Source organism: Oncorhynchus clarkii, chromosome 12 (assembly GCF_045791955.1).
Source record: "Oncorhynchus clarkii lewisi isolate Uvic-CL-2024 chromosome 12, UVic_Ocla_1.0, whole genome shotgun sequence".
Classification (NCBI taxonomy): Eukaryota; Metazoa; Chordata; class Actinopteri; order Salmoniformes; family Salmonidae; genus Oncorhynchus; species Oncorhynchus clarkii.
This window is the reverse complement of record NC_092158.1, coordinates 52,074,659-52,098,668: the sequence shown is the minus strand read 5'-3', so window position 1 is coordinate 52,098,668 and position 24,010 is coordinate 52,074,659. Positions and strand designations below refer to the sequence as shown.

The 24,010-nt window shown below is 42.8% G+C and overlaps 1 protein-coding gene across 1 annotated transcript in view; it reads left to right on the top strand.

The window, feature by feature from the left end:
* The window catches only part of LOC139420793 (PDZ and LIM domain protein 4-like), a 70,165-nt gene extending 47,461 nt beyond the window's left edge, over window positions 1-22,704 (top strand). Inside the window, exons 4-7 of the mRNA XM_071171066.1 lie at window positions 6,424-6,686; window positions 7,393-7,568; window positions 18,569-18,722; window positions 19,383-22,704. Coding sequence (XP_071027167.1) covers window positions 6,424-6,686; window positions 7,393-7,568; window positions 18,569-18,722; window positions 19,383-19,587 — 798 coding nt within the window. The 3' untranslated portion in view covers window positions 19,588-22,704. The remainder of the gene's footprint in view (window positions 1-6,423; window positions 6,687-7,392; window positions 7,569-18,568; window positions 18,723-19,382) is intronic.
* The last annotated feature ends 1,306 nt before the right edge of the window (window positions 22,705-24,010 follow it).

Sequence of the window (24,010 nt, the reverse complement as noted above, 5' to 3'; positions counted from 1 at the left end):
AATCCGTTTGATACAGAATCTGTTTTATGAATGGAACAAGTCCGCTGGTTTTCCAGTATACCTGTCAGATTAAGATCGTCTGCCTCATAAATAACATTACAGAACCCTGACAATAGAGTCTAATTGTGATGTGCTTATAGGTTTTTTTTCTATAGTGATTGTATGCTCCATTCCATAGAGCTCATACTCTACCCTCTGTCAAATGTGTTTAGCGGTTCAATTAAAACATTGTTCTCTGTAAAAAAATATATATATATCCAATCAACACAGTGCCATTGAGAGTTCGTATTCACTGCACCACATTTATCCAGGACTTCGGATCATAAGCTTGTGACCCAACTTATTTTGTTTGTTTCCAGTCCTGGGTGAAGTAGTACTAATCAGACGGTAATCCCCAGAAATGTCCATCTATATTTGGGTTGGCCCAGAGAGGTCTCTCTCTCCCTCTGTCAGCACGCTGTGGAGCGGATGGGGCCATGGAGAGCAGCCAGCCCTGGACCCACCGTCCCCGGGCTTCTCTTAGCCCTGCACTCTGGGATAGGAACAGGGACAATAACGAGCTGGTTTGTTTGGTTAGCGGTGCAGAGCGCCATGTGAAAAGTTGAATTGCCCAGGTCTGGGGATTACTGTGAGAGGGGGAGGGGGAGTTGAATCGGAGAGAGAGAGGGGAGCTTTAGGGCCCAGTCAGAAGCAAGCATATGGTTTCAATTAGGCTCCTCTTCCTCCTGCTTTTTCTCCTCCTGCTCCTGCTCTCCTCCCTCTTCTCCTCCTCCTGCTCTCCTCTACCTCTCCCTGACCAAATTCTGCAGTCTGTCGACTGAGGAGGCAGCAGTAAATCTCCTTCCCCCTCCTTTCTCAGCGCTTATTATTACGAGTAGCTTTAAGTCAGGCTGCTTTCCCCAGGAGTCCTGTGGTTCTGTCTAAACGGGCCCCAGTCTAAAGGCATAACTCCAACACAGCTCCTCCCCCCTGGCTAGGCACACAGGCTCAGCAGCCAGTCACCCAGAACCAAGGGCCATGCTTGGCCACCATTGTAAAACAGGTCAGTGAAATCTAATGACGGTCTAAATTTACGAGCAGACAGAACTGCTTCTCATAAATACTGCTTTCTCCAAGTCTTTTTTTTTTTTTGTCGTAGTCAAGGCTCAACGAATGTGAGAGTATTTCATTATCTTCTGACAAATGTTTTTTTCTTCAGCAGTCTTTCCCGTTTTGGAACTCTATGTGAGAGACTCAACGAGTGACTGGTCATAATATAGCAACATTAGGTTTGATTGCGTTAGTTTGAAAAACAAGATAAGGTTACTAAGTGATTTATCTGGTGATTAGATATGATTTAACAAAGCACACACTCTATGTGGAAGGAACTCTTTGTGGAAGGAGTGTCACCAGTCGCTACAGTTTCCATTAAATATATTTTATGTGTGCTATTTTAAAAACACCACTTCAGACCGGCATAGGTACGATACATCAGTTTAATGGGACAGTCTGCTTACTGTGATTTATTTAATGAAAATAATGGTAGCCTCCATACATACCTAAGAGCAACTTGAAAGCACTTACAGGTCCTGAATGTTACCAAACTGGCACTTTTAAAAGCTATTCACCAGATGTACTGCCTTGTAAATCTGCCATTCACTGAAAGCAAATACTGTATCTATTTGCTGCAGACACAAGGCCAACAGTGCACATTATGGAAAAGTGTGCCATCTAAAGTAGTCTCGGCGCTCAACTGAGACAGAAACATGCAACAAATGCGTGCCAAGCAGGGCTGGCTTTATGGGGGAACCTTAGGGGGCCCATCCTTCCAAATAAAATGTTGAAATATGGATCAGAAATATGGACAGAAGGACACATCAATCTCAGATCAAGCATCCGAGCAAATTGAACAGTGCCCCCCCATCTCAGTATGTGTAGACCATGTATGTGAGGATGTTTGGACAAAAATAGTATGGCATGTCATAATTTTTAGCCAGACAGCATCAGATACATGGGCTGCATGTACAGTAGTAAAACAGAGGGGCAATGTTTTGCTCGCTCGGATGCTTTCTTCAGTGAGATCATTTCAGCAGAGAGGAAGCGGGAGGGCTCGCTCTCACCAAAATCTATCCAGAATAAGCCCAATGCATTTCTATGGGCTTTATATGCAGACCTAAGCTTGCTCGCCTGCCTTCCCGCCTTTGGGACAACGACTCCCATTGTTAGGGCAGAGACATGAGAAACTCGTCATTATATATAGATAGATCTCTGGTTTCAGGGCAGCCACTTGCGAATTGGAAAGGAAAGTTGGATCTTTGGTTTTCCTAAGCTACTATATTGTGATCAATATATAAAATGGATTTGGATACTGCTTTCAATCAAATTTCTGCAGAATTAGTAAAGATGTGATCAATGTTGATGATCAAAGTGATGACATGTTGATGATTTCATTGTGGTGCTGTTTGTAACTACCCTGGTAGTTGAAAACCTGAAACGGGTTGCAGGCACTAGTTCAAGTTTGAAGCTTTCTCTTGAGTGGGCAGCCTGATGAAAGCCAGTCAATATTTAAATCACCCAGAAAATATACCTCTCTATTGATATCACTTACAAGCCTTTCACACATGTTATCCAGATACTGAGTGTCAGCACTTGGGGGTCTATAGCAGCATCCCACCAGAATGGGCTTTAGGTGAGGCAAGTGAACCTGTAGCCATTTTCCTTCAACGGTATTTAACATTAGATCACTCTATGCTTTACAGGAATATGGTTCTGAATATAAACAGCCACACCTCCACCTTTAGCATTTCTGTATTTTCTGTAGATCTCATAACCATGTATTGCTACCACTGTATCAACAAAGGTATTATCTAAGTGAGTTTCAGAGATTGTCAGAATATGAATGTCATCTGTTACTAGCAAATGATTGATTTCATGAACTTGTTTCTTAAGCTACATGTTAACATGGGCAATTTGTAATACTTTTCTGGGTTTCTTAATCACTTTTCTTGCTTTACTGGGAGGCTTAGCAGAGGTAGACATGCACAGGCTATTTATGTTAGTGCAGGGGGAGCTGCACACAGTGGACTTCCTGCTATGGCACACCGCCTCCATGCTAACAATATAACTCTGGTTCATAGGCATATGATTATGAGCTGCTCCTCATAATGTAATTCGACCCCACATGAACCATGACAGTATCAGCCCCCAGTGACTGACGCATAGCCTCAAGAAGCAACCTGTTGATATCATTAACTTTTGTCCCAGGAAAACACAAAGGTACAGGTATATGCCTCACTATCGAACTCCCTATCACAATAGCCAGAATGATCTGGCCTCTCCCGTGTCTCAAAGCTGATTATGAGGCCAGAGCCACAGAACTCACCTGAGAAGAAGGCTGCTGAGATTCCGGCTGCGTGCAGGCCACAACAGCCAAAGGGACAGAGCTCTGAACCAGAGAGCACGGCCCAGCGGAGGGGGGCCACGGTGGTCCAGGCTGTGCCCAGGCAATTTATTGACTAGGATAGGGAGAGATAGCTGAAGGGATATCCACAGCCATGGAGGGAACACCCAAGTCCCTGGCAGAAGACTGCTGGTACAGGGGCTCAAACGGATTTGAAAGTCTTAAGTCCGGACACGGGGGAAGAAGGCAGGCCAAGTTTACTGTCGCTGCAGGAACACTTGGTAATACAATACACTCAATGATTCTTCTTCTTCGTTCTGGTTCCAACACGCATCAATTTACGCTCACCTGGAGTCGAACAATGAGCAGCCGTTTTCTGGTTCAAGCTAATGGAGGAGTGCAGTAGCGGACAAGATGCCGATATTCTCATGGAATCCTTTGACCAGGTGCTTGGTCAAATGTTTATTTTTTCTTCACGAAGAGTAATAATTATTTATTTTGCTGCATCAAGATCAATACATTTTTCACAAATGAAGGTATCCATCGGACCTTTCCCCGTGACAACAGGTCGCTTGCTGTTCCTTGCTACACACCGGCCGGCTGCGTGTTAGCATTTGGTGTAGCCTCTCAGAGCTGTGTCGGGAGTCTATGTAGTCTTGGGGGATACAAAACATACAGTTACAGTATGTACTGGCCCAACGATTGGAGTCACACTCACACGCTGGAAGTAAGGACTTAGTTCTATAGTAGTTCTATAGAGACTGTTGTATGAGTTGAGCTCTTGGTAGCCTGGCTCGGTTGTTGGTATCCAGGTACTAAAGCGTCCGGGGTGAAAAAGTTGAATGGAAAAAGTTGAGCGTGGAAAAAACTAAGACGTTGGTAAATGTGTTAAATGAAGAGTTTTGATTGGACCGTTAACAGTAACAAACTAAGTTTGGCAGTTAGCCAAGTCGCAACAAACAGCACAGCAGCATGATAACGCGGAGGTGTGACCTTTTCCCACGTGAGACAGTAAGCTCTATACCATGCTTCGTCATTCCAACAGAAACACGTGCAACAACAGATAGTAATTTTTGGGGCTTCTGAGGCTTGTGGGCGCCCTAGAGCAAAACAGAGGATGACATCGTGTTCGTAAGAGTCTCAACTTTCAATAGAATGGTCATAATACTTCGTAGCCCAAACCATTCGGACACTACAGGCAGAAGTTAGCAGAAGAGTCTTGTGAGGCTTGTCTGGATCCTAGAACAAAACGGAGAACGCCATCGTGTTCATAAGAGTCTCATATTTCAATAGTGTCCATAAAACTTTGTAGACTGTTTGAACACTACGGGTGTTTTTGTGAGAAGATAGATTTTCAGGAAGTCTCATGGTCTGACAAACACTACTCTAGCTCTGCCACCTTTCATCGCGGATGCGGAGGATAGAAATGCAGCTATTTGCAGAAAAGTCATTAAATACCTGAACATGTTTCCCTTGCACGAAAACAGCTGTCTGTCCAGAGCTCACTGGCGAGAGAGCTAGAATACAGGGCCCAGAATACAGTTCCATTTCCTTAGCCGCCAATGGGATCACGGTTTATCAATGTGTCTATATGGCAGAGGTTGGTGCTCTCACATTAGTTTAAGTTTTACTTTTAGATTTGTATCATTTTAATTCAGATTCTTATGACTAACCACATGACAACGGCTTTGAAAAATGCAAAAGTTGTTATTGAAACGAAAATGCACATGTGAAAACCATAGTTGGCACGCAGATTGGTAGAAATTGTAGTATAAGTTGTAAGCTTTCCCCAACTTGAAACTCCGCCTATGGTATTTAAAAAATGTGTGCACAAGCAAGCGCATGCACACATGGGAAGTCCAGTGAAGAAAACATGCCCCCTATGGAAATCAAATAGCCGTCCAACTGATTCGTTCTGGCGCCGGCCCTTGTGCCAAGGATTTGAAGCAGGCTTTTCTCTCTACCTCTCCCTAGCTCCATCTGTTTATGTGAAAACGACCACTCTACTGTAAATAGGCAACATCAAAACGTTTGTGTTCATTTGCCGTGCTTGACACAGCAAATCATCACTGATGTTATCTGCACTCACTCTCATTAGGGTATGGTATAGCCAAGGTGTTTGCCAAGCCTTTCAGCAGTCCTGTCACTCTTCCCCTTGGTGATCTCAGGGCTCTGTGGCTTCTATTGTAACTGTTTGAAGGAGGCGCTGGAATCCATCCACACGTCGTAAAAAGGCCAAGTTTACTGTCGCTGCAGGAACACTTGGTAATACAATACACTCAAATGTTTGCTCTGCCTCTCTTTTACTGTTGTTGCCGAGAGGGGACACGGCTTGGAGTTATGGACCAAGCCCAGGGTTGGCGACGCAGCTTGGGGTAGGGCTGTGGGGTGTGGGATCAAGGGCTCAGCAGAGTGGTGATTAGCGATGGCCCAGGCATGGGTGGTCTGGGCCAGGGAACAAAGACCAGGCCATCTGCTGCCTGCCTGCCTGGAGAGTCTGTGAACCTCCGCTTCCTGGAGCCAACCACTCAAACTAACCCACCACTCAATGTGCACACACAGGTTAATCAACAGGCTAGCTGTGAGGGATGACAACTTTGTCTCCAGTACTTTCATTGCACAACCGTTAAACAAGTCACTCCAGTTTAGATTACATATTTACAGAGGAGCTAAGATTGTGTGCAGCCCACAACAGCCTTTAAGTCACTATATTTTGGATGACAGGCATACCACTAAAACCAGCCATTAGAAAAGTGATGACGTAAACAAAATGTTGCAACCCATCCTTATCTGTGGCTTGGCTGGAGAGATGAACACGCATGTCACACGCAATATACGGTCGATTATCAGTGTAGTTCATGGAAGTCTGCAGTTAATATTTGGTTTCGTCATTGGATAGCTGACGCAGGTCCATGCAAAATGTTTTTGCCTCTGTGCCAACAGTCACCTTAATGTTGCCATGAATAGACTATGACAACGACATAGAAGTGCATTGGGAATAACCATACTTTTCTTAATGACTCCTCTGCTCTTTCCTTCTCTAGAATTTCCGACCCATTAGCACTGGACCAATGACCAGTGGTTACAGTAGCAGCTACAGCAGGGGGAACAACAGCAGCGGTTACAGCCGAAAACCCTCCTACACTCCCGAGCTGCCGCACCTCAACAACGGTACCTCCAAGCAGTCCAACCATGCGCAGTACAACAACCCAGCCAGCCTGTACGCACACAACAACGGCAGCAACGGAGACAGAGACAGGGTCTTGCCAAAACAAATGAGCGGCCTGAGCCTAGGGTCTCCTCACAGGTAAGGCATGTGGAGTGGAAAATCCATTTGTTATCGCGTGGTCTCTCAGATGTGTGATAAATGTGTGTGTTCTCCTAGGCTACAACCTACAGCGCCCAGAGATGTCCTCTGGGCCCTGCTGTTTGTGCTGACTGCATACGTTTCCCCCTCCCAAGGCCTCCCAGGGCCTCACAGTGAAGTTTACCTTGTGGGGTCCCTCCAGAGTGAAGGAAGACCAGGATCAGAAAATATAGATCAGAGCAGTGCTTAATGTTATGCACTATTGGCATAATGGAGCTTGAGGATTCTTTCTGGTGGGTTTTGTGGAAAGACTGTGAACAGCAAATGGGGTCTATCTCCTGTTTGGACTAGGAATACCAAGGTGGAATGGATGAACCTGCAGCATAGTTTACTTCAATGGAAAAAAAGGACCTGAGACTACAGTCATTTCAAGATATTCTGGTAGATGTACCATGTCAATGTGAATATGTCAGTGTGAGGACCACATTGGAAATAAGTGTTGTATCATGTTTTCATGTGTTGTACTCTAGATCTCAGTACTACTGACTAGGCATCCTCTTTTCCCTTTCCCTTCTTTAAACTGCATTTGTTTTACCCCCAAATCAAGTCACAGCATTCACAAATTAAATCAATGAACAGCGCAGCTGTTGGTCACACTGAATTCAAACTGAAAACAACTGAATTTGTTTGTCTTCGTCTCTTTCAGCCCTGAGCCTCCGATGCGTTCTCCTATGGGGCGTAATGGAAACGGTCATAGTTTTGAAGTCACCACAGAGTCAGATGTGTACAAGATGCTGCAAGACACAGAGGAGCCAGTCTCCGCACCCAAACAATCCGGCTCCTTCAAATACCTACAAGGCATATTGGAGGCAGAGGATGGAGGTACCCTTATTTGTTGCTCTATACGAGTCTCCATTCACCCAACAGTTTACCTAAACAACATGCTTGTTTATGTATGTTAAATATATGTTTGTATATTTGAGCTAAATAGTTTTCTTCTGCAAGTGGAGCGTGTGATGTTTTCCAGTCACATGACTGTGTGTGCACTGTAGCACGTGTTGTCCCTGAGAGGAGAGGGAGCGTTGGCATAGTTTTCCTTTTATAGGCCGAGAGAGGTGAAAGTCAAATGATAAGGGGGGGGGGGGGGGGGGGTTACCGCAACACAGCCTTATGAAAGACAATAAAACCAAGAAATATGACTTCCTGGTGTTTCTTTCAAACTTTTTTCACCGTTTTCCTTAGAAGTAATGCGTTGTGTTTTCGTCAGGGTCGTGGCCAGATCTCACCTCTTCAGGGAGAACCCAAACAGACAGGCTTATCCCCAGGAACAAGTCATGCTGTCTGTTGGGGATCATTGAGATGGTTTTGTATCAACACCAGTACCCTGTTATTCTTTGAATTTGGTGCTAGTCACTTGCAGGTGTGAAAGGGGATTAAGGAAGAGCAAAAAGTCTAACGGTTTTAACAGAATTAGATTCATCGGCACCGATTCCCTCCTGCACAGTTGTTATTTTTTTCATGACCGCAAAAGGCGTCATGAACACTGGGTTTAAGCTTCTGGTGCAATGCTTACACACCTTGGGGCTTATACAAGACTCGCCCTAAAGCTCTGTCTGCCTGTTTCTGGTTGTTGCTCTCCGTCTGTGGGAATGCTTGCGGCAGGGTAGCCTAGTGGTTAGAGCGTTGGACTAGTAACCGGAAGGTTGCGAGTTCAAACCCCCGAGCTGACAAGGTACAAAATCTGTCGTTCTGCCCCTGAACAGGCAGTTAACCCACTGTTCCCAGGCCGTCATTGAAAATAAGAATTTGTTCTTAACTGACTTGCCTGGTTAAATAAAGGTAAAATAAAAAAATAAAAAATTATCTTCTGCTGAAGGAGTTTTTTTCTCTTTCTCAGCTCAGCTTTGACATTTAGACGGAGAGGGGCATTTGACTGCATGTGATATTGTCAATCCTCATCCTTTAAAAGGAAGACGCTCTTGTTTTGAAAATGTCGGCATCCCTGGGATTTCAATGGAGCGCAAACATGAGGCGCTGTTATGATATAGCCCCACAGGCACTGATTTGACCATCTGTGGTGTCAGACAGTGCGAGGGTGAAAACAAGAGGAGAGAAGACGTTTGCATGACGAGATTCCCAGCTTATTATTACACTGAACTCCCCAGCAATACCAATCACTGAAGAATCCACCACTTATAGTGGTCAAAGATACTGTCGAAGACAGAAATCGGAGGGAAGCGATCATGTATTTACAATGTGCTTTACTTTTGAGGATGAGCAGATGTGATGAGCACATTGTACTGCCTGTAGTTGAACCCCCTGTAAGAAAATAAGAAATAAAGACAAGGTTACAGCATGTTTATTTTGTTTGTCTGTTTATCCAGAAATGTGACCCCCATTAGCCATTGCGGGTAGCTATCTGTTTTATAAAAAGCTGCTCTAATAACTAAGATAAATGGGTGGAAACTCCCTTTTTAGTACAGATTAGGGGGATCACATGCTATGAACTTTATTCATATAGACTTGTCAGTAGTCTTTGTGAATGAAGCTAGTTTAGCCTACTTAAATACCCGGCTCAAAAAGAGAAGGATGCTATGTTTAGCTAGCTGGCTATGGCTATCCAACACGGGAACTGTTCCACGTTAAGGTAAGCTTTTGGTTTTATTAATTTATTGCCACCGGGTCCCTCCGGTGTAACTGCTAAATTGTTTGCTGCTAACTGTACACTGTACAGCATGATTGTAGCGTGTTTACTAACGCATTAGTTCTAATAGGCATGTTGACAACGATGTAAGCTGTGTGTAGTATTTACCGATTACGATATGAAGGTTTGGCTTGGAAAGGTTTTCTCACCTGGTCACAGACAGCTGATGTGTTGTGCACAAATCAATTTGTATTTGTCACACGTGCCGAATACAACAGGTGTAGATCGTAGCGTAAAATGCATACTTACAAGCCCTTAACCAACAACAAAATAAGAGATAAGGAAATATTTAGTAAATTAACGAAAATAAATAAACGTACACAATAAAAATAACAATGACAAGGCTATATACTGTGGGTACCGGTACCGAGTCAGTGTGCGGGGATATAGGTAGGTCAAGGTAATTGAAGTTATAGGTATAGGTAGGTAAAGGTAAACTGACTATGCGTCCATAATAAACAGTGAGTAGCAGCAGTGTAAAAAATAAAAGGGGGGGGGCGTCAATACAAATATTCCGGTTAGCCATTTGATTAATTGTTCACCAGTCTTACGTCTTGGGAGTAGAAGCTGTTAAGGAGCCTTTTGGACCTAGACTTGGTGTTCTGGTACAACTTGCCGTATGGTAGCAGAGAGAACCGTCTATGACTTGGGTGGCGGGAGTCATTGACACTCTTTTAGGTCTTCCCCTGACACTGCCTAGTATAGAGGTCCTGGAAGGCAGGAAGCTTGGCCCCAGTAATGTACTGGGCCATATGCACTACCCTCTGTAGTGCCTTATAGTTTGATGCCGAGCATTTGCCATATCAGGCGGTGAAGCTCTCGATGGTGCAGCTGTAAAACTTTGAGGATCTGGGGACCTCAGATCTTTTCAGTCTCCTGAGGGGGAATAGGCCTTGTTGTGCCCTCTTCATGACTGTCTTGGTGTGTTAGGACCATGACAGTTTGTTGGTGATGTGGACACAATGAACTTAAAGCTCCTGACCCGCTCCACTACAGCGCCATTGATGAGAATGGGGGTGTTTTTGGCCGTCCTCTTCCTGTAGTCCATTATCGTCTCTTTTGTCTTGCTCACATTTATGGAAAGGTTGTTGTCCTTGCACCACACTGTGATCTCCACCCTATACGCTGTTTCATCATTGTCGTTGATCAGGCCTACCACTGTTGTGTCTTCAGCAAACTTAAGGATGGTGCTAGAGTTGTGCTCGGCCATGCAGTCGTGGGTGAACAGAGAGTACAGGGGATGGAAATAAGCACGCACCCCTGAGGGGCCCACGTGTTGAGGAACAGCATGACAGATGTGTTGTTGCCTACCCTTACCACCTGGGGGCGGCCAGTCCAGGTTGCAGTTGCAGAGCGAGGTGTTTAGTACCAGGGTCTTTAGTTCAGTGATGAGCTTTGTGGGCACTATGGTGTTGAACGCTGGGCTGTAGTCACTGAACAGCATTCTCTCATAGGTATTCCTTTTGTCCAGGTGGGAAAGGGCAGTGTGGAGTGCAATAGAGATTTCATCATCTGTGGATTTATTGGGGCGGTATGTGAATTGGATCTAGTGTTTCCAGGATAATGGTGTTGATGTGAGCCATGACCAGCCTTTCAAAGCACTTCATGGCTATAGACGTGAGTACTATGTGGTAGTCATTTAGGCAGGTCACCTTGGCGTTCTTGGGCACAGGCACTTAGTTGTCTGCTTGAAACATGTAGCTATTACATTGTCAGTCAGGGAGAGGTTGAAAATGTCAGTGAAGACACTTGCCTGTTGGTCCACGGATGCTCTGAGTACGCGTCCTGGTAATCTGTCTTGCCCCGCGGCCTTGTGAATGTTGACCTGTTTAAAGGTCTTACTCAAATCTGCTACGGACAGCATGATCACACAGTCATCTGGAACAGATGGTGCTCTCATGCATGCATCAGTGTTGCTTGCCTCAAAGCGAGCATAAAAAGCAATTAACCCGTCTGGTAGGCTAGCGTCACTGGGCAGCTCGCAGCTGGGATTCCCTTTGTAGGCTGTAATAGTTTGCAAGCCCTGCCACAACCGATGAGGGTCAGAGACAGTTTAGTAGGATTCAATCTTAGTCTTGTATACAGTTGAAGTTGGAAGTTTACATACACTTAGGTTGGAGTCATTAACATTTGTTTTTCAACCACTCCACAAATTTCTTGTTTATACACTATAGTTTTGGCAAGTCAGTTAGGACATCTACTTCGTGCATGACACAAGTAATTTTTCCAACAATTGTTTACAGACAGATTAAGTCACTTATAATTCACTGTTTCACAATTCCAGTGGGTCAGAAGTTTACATACACTAAGTTGACTGTGCCTTTAAACAGCTTGGAAAATTCCAGAAAATGATGTCATGGCTTTAGAAGCTTCTGATTGACTCAAATAATTTTAATTAGCCTATTTGAGGTATACCTGTGGATGTATTTCAAGGCCTACTTTCAAACTCAGTGCCTCTTTGCTTGACATTATAGAAACATCAAAAGAAATCAGCCAAGACCTCAGAAATAAAGTTGTAGAGCTCCACAATTCTGGTTCATCCTTGGGAGCAATTTACAAATGCCTGAAGGTACCACATTCATCTGTACAAACAATAGTACGCAAGTATAAACACCATGGGACCATGCAGCCGTCATACCACTCAGGAAGGAGATGCGTTCTGTCTCCTAGAGATGAAGTACTTTGGTGCGAAAAGTGCAAATCAATCCCAGAACAACAGCAAAGGACCTTGTGAAGGTGCTGGAGGAAACAGATACAAAAGTATCTATATCCACAGTAAAACGAGTCCTATATCGACATAACCTGAAAGGCCACTCAGCAAGGAAGAAGCCACTGCTCCATAACCACCATAAAAAAGCCAGACTATGATTTGCAACTACACATGGGTACAAAGATTGTACTTTTTGTAGAGATGTCCTCTGGTCTGGTGAAACAAAAATAGAACTGTTTGGCCATAATGACCATCGTTATGTTTGGAGGAATAAGGGGGATGCTTGCAAGCCGAAAAACACCTTCCCAACCATGAAGCACAGGGGTTGGCAGCAGCATGTTGTGGGGGTGCTTTGCTGCAGGAGAGACTGGTGCACTTCACAAAATAGATGGCATCATGAGAGTGGAAAATTATGTGGATATATTGAAGCAACATCTCAAGACATCAGTCAAGAAGTTTGGTCGCAAATGGGTCTTCAGGAAGCTTGGTCACAAATGGGTCTTACAAATGGACAATGACCCCAATCATACTTCCAAAGTTGTGGAAAAATGGCTTAAGGACAACAAAGTCAAGGTATTGGAGTGGCCATCACAAAGCCCTGACCTTAATCCTATAAAAAATGTGTGGACAGAACTGAAAAAGTGTGTGCGAGCAAGTAGGCCTACAAACTTGACTCAGTTACACCTGCACTGTCAGGAGTTATGGGCCAAAATTCACCCAATTTATTGTGGGAAGCTTGTGGAAGGCTACCCGAAACGTTTGACCCAAGTTAAACAATTTGAAGGTAATGCAACCAAATACTAAGTGAGTATGTAAACTTCTGACCCACTGGGAATGTGATTAAAGAAATAAAAGCTGAAATAAATAATTCTCTCTACTATTATTCTGACATTTCACATTCTTTAAATATAGTGGTGATCCTAACTGACCTAAGACAGGGAATTTTTACTAGGATTAAATGTCAGAAATTGTGAAAAACTGAGTTTAAATGTATTTGGCTGAGGTGTATGTACATTTCCACTTCAACTGTAGAAGCTTTGCCTATTTGATGGTTTGTCTGAGGGCATTGAAGAATTTCTTATATGCGTAGCTCTAGCCTGCATGGTGCGGATGTTGCCTGTAATCCAGGCTTCTGGTTGGGATATGTACGTACAGTCACTGTGAGGATTACTTCATCAGTGCAGTTATTGATGAAGCCTGTGACGTAGGTGGTATACTCCTCATTGCCATGGGATGAATCCCGGAACATATTCCAGTCTGTGCTAGAAAAACCGTCCTGTATCTTAGCGTCCGCATCATCTGACCACTTCCATATTGAGCGAGTCACTGGTACTTGCTGCTTTAGTTTTTAATTGTAAGCAGGAATCAGGAGGATATAATTATTGTCAGATTTTCCAAATGGAGAGAAAGGAGAGCTTTCTTCGTCTCTGTGTGCGGAGTAAAGGTGGTCTGGAGTTTTTTTCCCCTCTGGTTGCACATGTGACATGCTGGTAGAAATGAGGTAAAACTGATTTAAGTTTTCTTGCATTAAAGTCCCCAGCTACTAGGAGTGCCGCTTCTGAATGAGCATTTTTTTTGTTTGCTTATGGCCTTATACAGCTTGATGAGTACAGTATTAGTGCCAGCATTGGTTTGTGGTGGTAAATAGGCAGCTACGAAAAATATAGATCAATACTCTCTTGGTAGATAGTGTGGTCTACAGCTTCTCATGAAGTAATTTACCTCAGGCGAGGAACGCCTCAAGACTTCCTTAATATTAGAGATTGCGCACCAGTTGTTATTGACAAATAGACCACCTCCCCTCATCTTACCGAAGGTACTGTAGCTGTTCTGTCTTGCCAATGCGCGGAAAACCCAGCCAACTGTATATTATCCATGTCATCATTCAGCCACGACTCGGTGAAACGTAAGATATTACCGTTTTGAATGTGCAGTTGGTAGGATAGTCTTGAACAGAGCTCATGGGTCGAGGGAAAATTAGAGTATCGTGTGCTAGCCTAAAGCTATCGATGTTACATTGATTTGGGTGAAAGGAATATTAATTACAGTCATCCAATATGCTTTAATCAAAATAAGGCGATGCTCATAATTTCTTTTTTTAAACGTCCTCCCTCCACTGGTATAGACTGTACAAGTCTTATGACTAAACCTCCCTTGTACAGGGTTTGTGGGAATCTCATGAGAACTCCTGACTAGAACTTGGAAGAGACTGCAATGATGACTAGATACTTAGTAATACAGTAACCTGGACTCAACCTGAACGTAGTAAATGTACAGTGCATTGCAAAAGTATTCGGCCCCCTTGAACTTTGCAACCTTTTGCCACATTTCAGGCTTCAAACATAAAGATATAAAACTATTTTTTTTTGAAGAATCAACAACAAGTGGGACACAATCATGAAGTGGAACGACATTTATTGGATATTTCAAACTTTTTTAACAAATCAAAAACTGAAAAATTGGGCGTGCAAAATTATTCAGCCCCCTTAAGTTAATACTTTGTAGCGCCACCTTTTGCTGCGATTACAGCTGTAAGTCGCTTGGGGTATGTCTCTATCAGTTTTGCACATCGAGAGACTGACATTTTTTCCCATTCCTCCTTGCAAAACAGCTCGAGCTCAGTGAGGTTGGATGGAGAGCATTTGTGAACAGCAGTTTTCAGTTCTTTCCACAGATTCTCGATTGGATTCAGGTCTGGACTTTGACTTGGCCATTCTAACACCTGGATATGTTTATTTTTGAACCATTCCATTGTAGATTTTGCTTTATGTTTTGGATCATTGTCTTGTTGGAAGACAAATCTCCGTCCCAGTCTCAGGTCTTTTGCAGACTCCATCAGGTTTTCTTCCAGAATGGTCCTGTATTTGGCTCCATCCATCTACCCATCAATTTTAACCATCTTCCCTGTCCCTGCTGATGAAAAGCAGGCCCAAACCATGTTTGACAGTGGGGATGGTGTGTTCAGGGTGATGAGCTGTGTTGCTTTTACGCCAAACATAGCGTTTTGCATTGTTGCCAAAAAGTTCAATTTTGGTTTCATCTGACCAGAGCACCTTCTTCCACATGTTTGGTGTGTCTCCCAGGTGGCTTGTGGCAAACTTTAAACAACACTTTTTATGGATATCTTTAAGAAATGGCTTTCTTCTTGCCACTCTTCCATAAAGGCCAGATTTGTGCAATATACGACTGATTGTTGTCCTATGGACAGAGTCTCCCACCTCAGCTGTAGATCTCTGCAGTTCATCCAGAGTGATCATGGGCCTCTTGGCTGCATCTCTGATCAGTCTTCTCCTTGTATGAGCTGAAAGTTTAGAGGGACGGCCAGGTCTTGGTAGATTTGCAGTGGTCTGATACTCCTTCCATTTCAATATTATCGCTTGCACAGTGCTCCTTGGGATGTTTAAAGCTTGGGAAATCTTTTTGTATCCAAATCCGGCTTTAAACTTCTTCACAACAGTATCTCGGACCTGCCTGGTGTGTTCCTTGTTCTTCATGATGCTCTCTGCGCTTTTAACGGACCTCTGAGACTATCACAGTGCAGGTGCATTTATACGGAGACTTGATTACACACAGGTGGATTGTATTTATCATCATTAGTCATTTAGGTCAACATTGGATCATTCAGAGATCCTCACTGAACTTCTGGAGAGAGTTTGCTGCACTGAAAGTAAAGGGGCTGAATAATTTTGCACGCCCAATTTTTCAGTTTTTGATTTGTTAACAAAGTTTGAAATATCCAATAAATGTCGTTCCACTTCATGATTGTGTCCCGCTTGTTGTTGATTCTTCACAAAAAAATACAGTTTTATATCTTTATGTTTGAAGCCTGAAATGTGGCAAAAGGTCGCAAAGTTCAAGGGGGCCGAATACTTTCGCAATGCACTGTAAATCCGGGACACTCCAGGTAGTATGATCCGCTAAGTTTCGTATGTTATGTATTAATTTGTGGCTGTCCATCAACCATTACCTATGATATTATACAAATTGCAATTATTACAATATTTTATGAATTTCAAATCGTACAATATGTTACGAATTTGTACAATATGTTAATGAATTTGCAAAAAGTATGATATGTTATGAATTCCATTTTTTTGTTGCTAACATTTACTAGGTTGCTAACATTTGCTAGGCTAGGGGTTATGGTTAAGGTTAGGGTTAAATTTAGGGCTAGGAGTTAGGTAAAGGGTTAAGGTTAGGGGAAGGGTTAGTGTTAGTTGAGAATGATCTGTTAATTGAATGATTAGAATATTCCGCCCTGAAACATATATAATTGTATGGAATTAAGTCGAATGTATAAAATCATAATCAATAAATGTGTAGTCCTAGTCAGAATTAGGGTAAAACAATATGTCTTTATGGTATTGTATACATAGACTGTCTGAGCTTGCTGCCGACCTGACTAGAGGTTTGGGAGAGAACAGGGAGTATGTCTCAAGGACAAGGTCACTAATCTCTGTCGGCTGGGTAGAGAGACAGTGTGTGCGTAGCAGGACATTGCGTGCGTCTGTTTGTGTGTGTGTGTATGGTTGTGTGTATGTGTGGGCGTGAGAAGTCAGTATAAAATTAATTGTTTTGTATTCTTGACTTTAGAACGTTCCCGTGAATAAACCTTTTTGACTATTTTAGCTGGGCCTCCGTCTGTTTCATTCGACCAGGATCTTACAAATTCTGGTTTGCGGACTGAGTAATATAATTAAATTGTGTTATGTACCTTGAGAACAAAATCCTCTTATCAGTTAGCTAACATGCTACAGTGGTTCCTCCTTTAAAAAGTTGCGGCACACTCATTCTGTGGCAGGTCATTTAATTGTCAGACATTTTTTTCTGTTACTGCAAATGAATCCTAGTTTGACCACCAGAGGGCATCTTTCAGAAGCGTTTGATAGTATTCCGTATTAGCATTACCAGAGAATGTAAAACTTTTTTTGTAATAACATAGTAGACGGGATTAATAAATAAAAAAATTGGCTTAATTAATTTGATTAATATTACGGTATTTCTCTTCAGAGGAAAAACAACATGGAATAGGATGGAATAGAAAATATGGCACTGTACAACGTGACAGGAGTAGGCTTGTTTGCCTTCATTAGACAACTTTGTTCCAATATTTCTGAAAATCAGTGATATTTATTTCCATAGTAATTCGTTATGGATCCATAACTAAATCAACATCTGCATTTTGAAAAATTATTTTTTTATCATTATTTTATTAACGAAATGTAGTTGCAAAGTTACTAAAAGTACTAAGTGGTTGTAAAGTTGCTAATGCTAAAGTTGTCCATGATGAGATTCAAACATGCAACCTTTGGGTTGCTAGACATTTGCGTTATACATCTACCCATCCCCCCGACCAACCACCCTACTTCCATTCTTGCCTTAAGTAAGCATCTGTCTTATGTAACCATACCAAATATAACATATACTAATTTAAGTGTCCCGGAATTACATTTACTATGTTACGTCTAGGCTATGAGACCAGGCTGAATACAGCGATTATTACAGTAAAAATAGACCCTGTTATTACTCCAACCTTTTAAACGGTCAAAGCATTAGTGTTGGAGAGATGTAAACTTCTTTGTGCCAGGTAGTTCACCAGTGTGATGGGTAGGCCATGCCAGAGCCAGAGGCAGTGGTGTGCTGGGTCAATGGGGCCTGCTGGCACCTCATCACTCCGTGGTTCAGGGAGAGTGTGATTGTGGCACTCTGGTGTGATGATGATCTGCTCCTTAATGTGAAATATTTGCTCTGCCAGGCAGCTGCCTTTCTCTCCTCTCCTAATTGATGTGTTCCTGCTGTGTGCCAGGATCTCACATCAGCCCTGGCATCCCTGAAATGTGAATGGAGGGAGATAGATAGGGAGTGAGAGGTAGAGCTATGGAAAGGAAGATAGAGGTATGGGGAGGGGGAGCGATACTGTAGGTAATACAGTACAGAGAGAGAGGGGGGGGGAGGGTATGGTAGTGAGAGAAAGAGGTAGAGAGGCTGACAGCATGTGAGCACCACCCTTGCCCTCTGCCTGTACCCCTGCCATGCCCTCTGAGGTTAACACACACCAGTGAAGGGAGTGCTTACTGAGGGGTGATGTCTCTGTTGTGGACAGTAGCTGACCTTGGTGCCTCCTTGAGCCAAGTGTGAACACCATTCATTCTTCATGCTTTCATCCATGGCTGACTGCTGCCTTTCTAGCTTTCATATACTGGTATAGGGTGAAGTTGCCCCTAAATCTTGTGTCAGTTTTGCATTTTATCCAACTAATATTGTAGATTATGATTGGGGGGGCAGGAAGCTGATCCTAGATCTGTACCCAGAGGAAACATCTCCCCGGGGGAACTAAGTTGATTTACAATATCTAAACGTGTCTTAACTGCTCTATATACGTTTAATAAATAATAATGCTAATTATAAAAATGTGTTTTATTTTTTTTAACTGAGGTGTTGTGTTATTTTGTGTGTCTGTGTCCACAGGTGTGTCCCCTACTGACATGTCTGGAGTGAGAGGCCTTAGGTCCCCGGACCGATCCCCAGTCCCTAAACTGGGCAGCCCCATCCCCGGCCACATGGGCCCCATGCCCGGCCTACAGAAACTCCCCCAGTGCACGCGCTGTGGCAACGGCATAGTGTAAGTCATAAAAAACAGAGATGACGCTGCACACAAGGAGTGTGTCACAAATAGCACCGCAGTCCCTATATAATGCACTACTTTTGACCATAGACTACAGGTGATACAGGGTGCCATTTGGGATGCTATCTAGTCCTGCTCCAACAGGCCCAAGCTAATAACAGAGAGGGAAATGATCTCCATATATCACTTTGAACGAATAAACCTCTGTGCCACGCCCTCCTCCTCAGGAACCCAGAGATGCCGGTAATCCTCACACCGTTAAAGCACCATGGGTAAACAGCGATGTCATTTGAACAAGAGACTGTTGTGGAGGCTTAGTACCATGGATCTGTTATATAGACTGTTTACACAGGTTTTTTTTAGGCAGGGCACTAAAGCATTTGCCTACTGTTATAGGCAGTAGTGGTTAGGATAAAGGCCCGGCTACAGGGGATATTCAAATTCAACCAATGAGTTTTGGCTGTTGTGAAGCTATGTAATCCTTATTGGTAATGCAAATACCCACATCCATGAATAGAATACTGGTCACTTGAATGCACAGTGACATAGTTAAATAAGAAAATGAATTCTAATCAAATAGCTCTTTATTTACATAACCTTGAAAACCACTTATCTTTGACATGACACTAACAACCTGGTTATGTTCTGTCCGTATAGGGGAACCATCGTGAAGGCCAGAGACAAACTGTACCACACAGAGTGCTTCATGTGTGATGACTGCAGCATGAACCTCAAGCAGAGGGGCTACTTCTTCATCGAGGAGAACTTGTACTGTGAGACCCACGCCATGGCCCGCGTACAGCCTCCTGAGGGATATGACGTGGTCGCCGTCTACCCCAACTCCAAGGTTGAACTGGTCTGAACTTGTCTGACTCTCACACAGTCCCCCCTCAGACATGTGCCTGCAGTCTTATCCACAGCTCCCAGCCCATATCGATGTGTTCCATTTCCAATGCACTACATGTCCAAGCTGTTGCCAGGAAGTATCAGTTTAGAGTTGGATATTAGAGAGTGGGAAAATTTAGTTTCCAGAGGTTTTAAGTCTCTCTTTAATTCTTTCACACTTACAGCATACGCTTCCTATTTCGGACGGATTAACATTTTACACCTCCTGAGTAAAAAAAAAACTATGTTTTAATCAACCAATTAACTAAAATTGAGGGCTTTTCTTTGTGTCAAACAGCACTTTTAGATTATGTTGAAACATAAGCAATATTCAACCGAATGACCTCTCACATCTTGGGATGGTTTTCTATTTTTTTTAACTCTGCCAACTACAATACAGTTAGCGGAATGGAATAGGGTCAAGCACCTGACTGAGAATGGAATTCATCTTTCACTGCTTCTCATACTGTTACTGCTACAATTAAAGAACCCCAGCTTTATTACATCTGTTGAAGTGCAATCCAGTGCCACATGAGAAAGCCTTTTGTCTCTCCACTGTAGCAGCTTTTAAAAAGCTGTGGGGAGCAAAGACGCAGGACAAGGCCATGGAAAATATTGAAATCCAGCCGGTGAATCTAGAAACATATGGGAATAATATACATTTGTTTAGTGTGGTTTTTTTGGCACATTTTGTTGAAATAGACAGTTGTTGTTGGCTAAGGGAACGTATTTGAACGAGTTTGTCACTTTTTTTTCTTGTTTGATTTTAACACATCTAGTCACAGCCAAGTCCACTGAATGAATCACACTTCTACATAGGGAGGAAGGGAGGGAGGGGATTTACAGTACCAGTAAAACGTTTGGACACACCTACTAATTACAGGGTTTTCTTTATTTTTACTATTTTCTACATTGCAGAAAATGAAATAACACATTATTTTGATCTAAAATATCCCAATGCCAGGGCAGTGATTGGAGACATTGTTCTATGTACTGTAGGGTGCCGTCTTTCGGATGGGATGTTAAACAGGTGTCCTGACTCTCTGTGGTCACTAAAGATCCCATGGCACTTATCGTAAGATTAAGGGTGTTAACTCTGGTGTCCTGGGTAAATTCCCAATCTGGCCTTCATACCATCATGGCCACCTAATCATCCCCAGCTTACAATTGGCTCATTCATCTCCTCCCCCCTGTGACTATTCCCCCAGGTCGTTGCTGTAAATGAGAATGTGTTCTCAGTCAACTTACCTGGTAAAATAAGGATTAAATAAATGTAGTAACCAAAAAAGTGTTAAACAAATCAAAATATATTTTATATCATAGATTCTTCAAAGTAGCCTACTCTTTGCCTTGATGACAGCTTTGCACAGTCTTGGCATTCTCTCAACCAGCTTCATGAGGCAGTCACCTGGAATGCATTTCAATTAACAGGTGTGCCTTGTTAAAAGTACATTTGTGGAATTCCTTTCCTTTTTAATGTGTTTGAGCCAATCAGTTATGTAGTGACAAGGTAGGGGTGGTATACAGAAGATAGCCCTTTTGGTAAAAGACCAAGTCCATATTGTGGCAAGAACAGCTCCAATAAGCAAAGAGAAATAATAGTCCATCATTAATTTAAGAGATGAAGGTTAATTTCAAGAACTTTTAAAGTTTCTTCAAGTGCAGTCACAAAAACCATCAAGCGCTATGATGAAACTGGCTCTCATGAGGACTGCCACAGGAAAGGAGTTACCTATGCTGCAGAGGATAAGTCCATTAGAGTTACCTGCCTCAGAAATTAAATGCTTCACAGAGTTCAAGTAACAGACAAATCTCAACATCAACTGTTCAGAGGAGACTGTGTGAATCAGGCCTTCATGGTCGAATTGCTGCAAAGAAACCCTTACTAAAGGACACCAATAAGAAGAAGAGACTTGCTTGGGCCAAGAAACACGAGCAATGGGCATTAGACTGGTGAAAATCTGTCCTTTGTTCTGATTAAAGATTTCAAATGAAAGATTTCCATGACTTTGTGACACGCAGGGTAGGTGAATGGATAATCTCAGCATGTCACTGTGAAGCATGCAGGAGGAGGTGTGATGGTGTGGGGGTGCTTTGCTGGTAACACTGCCTGTGATCTATTTGTAATTCAAGGCATACTTAACCAGCGTGGCTACCACAGCATTTTGCAGCGTTACGCCATCCCATCTGGTTTGCACTTAGTGGGACTATGATTTGTTTTTCAACAGGACAATGACCCAAAACACACCTCCAGGCTGTGTAAGGGCTATTTGACCAAGGAGAGTGATGGAGTGCTGCATCAGATGACCTGGCCTCTACAAACACCCGACTTCAACCCAATTGAGATGGTTTGGGATGAGTTGGACCGCAGAGTGAAGGAAAAGCAATCAACAAGTGCTCAGCATATCTGGGAGCTACTTCAAGACTGTTGGAAAAGCATTCCAGGTAAAGCTGGTTGAGAGAATGCCAAAAGTGTGCAATACTGTCATTAAGACAAAGTTATTCTACAATGTTAAAAAAATAAATTTAAAAAAATAAAGAAAATCCCTTGAATAAGAAGGTGTGTCCAAACTTTTGACTGGTACTGTATGTGCTTTTGGAAGTGACAAACATATCTGTGTTAGGAGCAAAACGTCTCTACCCCTGAAAGTTTTGGATGAATTATGATCACGTACATGTGTCATGCAGCCTTAGGGACAGCAAACAGTGAACTGAAATAGTTGCATGAAAAGTGCTTTTTTTTAATTTGAATGAAAAACTCAATCTCAAAGTGCTTGTTGTTTCGATATCCACCGTGACCCTAATGTTTAGCTACTGCAATGCCAACTAGGACAGTAGTTCTTTGTAAATTATGTGAAATTATGTTGTCATGATGTTGGTGTTTTAGTTCTAATTGTACATATTTGTTTTGTCTTGGCTGTTTAACAAACATAACTTGTCACTCTGCCTTCACACGTCTGTGTCATTTAACTGCTTACCGTGTTTAGTCACAGAATCCTCTCATTTTTAACTTATTGTTTTGTTGACACATTTTGTTCTGGTTTCTTCTAGTTCTTTTTTAGGATATAATAAAGTGAAAAAAGTATTAAAATCATACCCATGATTGACCATTTCTTTTACAGGCATGCTATATTTATTGTGAAATATTTGGAGAGTAGTACTTTAGCTTGCCTGTGGACACACTACATAGATATAGGGTTCCATTTTGTGGATTTTTATATCCTGGCTATGACAAGGCACTCTACCCACAGTATGTACTCAGACCTATAGCTCGGAGTCAATGCCCTGCGTTCCAAATGGCACACTATTTCTTACATAGTGCACTGCTTTCCCACTGGTCACCGACGTCGAATAAACTTCTATTTCACGTTGGTGCAACGTAATTTCATTGACATGATGTGAAAACAACGTTGATTCAAACAGTGTGTGCCCAGTGGGTTGGTGCCATTTTGGATGAACACAAATTGACTGATCCAAACCCAGAGACATCCACTTCCTTGGGCCTGTGACAACAAGTACTCCATGTTTCAATTTGTTACAAGCAGACATTGAACACAAAACTGCCTTTTTGGATTATGTTCAAACTGTGTCATCCAAAACCTACACATAATGATTTTCTTCACATTTTACCCCCACAAAATATTTTTTGAGAATATTGTGTGGCACTTGATGTAATATGAGAAGTTTGTGGTTTGTTTAAGATCCAATGTCAAGTTTACCATACAGTTGTGATGTATGGCTGAGATTCAATGGTTAACTATAATCAGACACAGAAGGCAGGAGCCCTTCATACCCCATTAAATATGTCTTAACACCTTGAGAGAGAGCAAACGGGGGGAGAGAGAGAGTGCAAAAGGGGGGAGAGAGAGAGAGTGCAAAATGGGGGGAGAGAGAGAGAGAGTGAAAAAACGGGGGGAGAGAGAGAGAGAGTGCAAAAGGGGGGAGAGAGAGAGAGAGTGCAAAAGGGGAGAAAAGGGGAGAGAGCGAAAGGGGAGAGAGGGAGAGAGAGAGAGCAAAAGGGGAGAGAAGGAGAGAGCGAAAAACGAGGGGAGAGAAGGAGAGAGCGAAAATAGGGGAAGAGAGATACAGGGGGAGGGAGAGAGAAGGAAGAGAAATTGGTATGTTTTGGAGTCCCAGTCATTAATTTAAATGATTCAGTAAATATAAGAGTGATGTGGTTTAGCAACGTGGCCAACAGTGAGTGACTAATCCAAGGCTTTGAACACTCATCTTAACGGGCATAGGGTAACATTTTCCACATTGGTGACACATATGTTATGCTGCTGGTCACAAGTCAATCCCCAAACAGCTGCAGCAAGGAACATGGCGTTTAGGAAGTCATCTCATACTTTAATCAAGCATGGAGAACATGATAAAGACTTACAACTTTGTATAAAAGA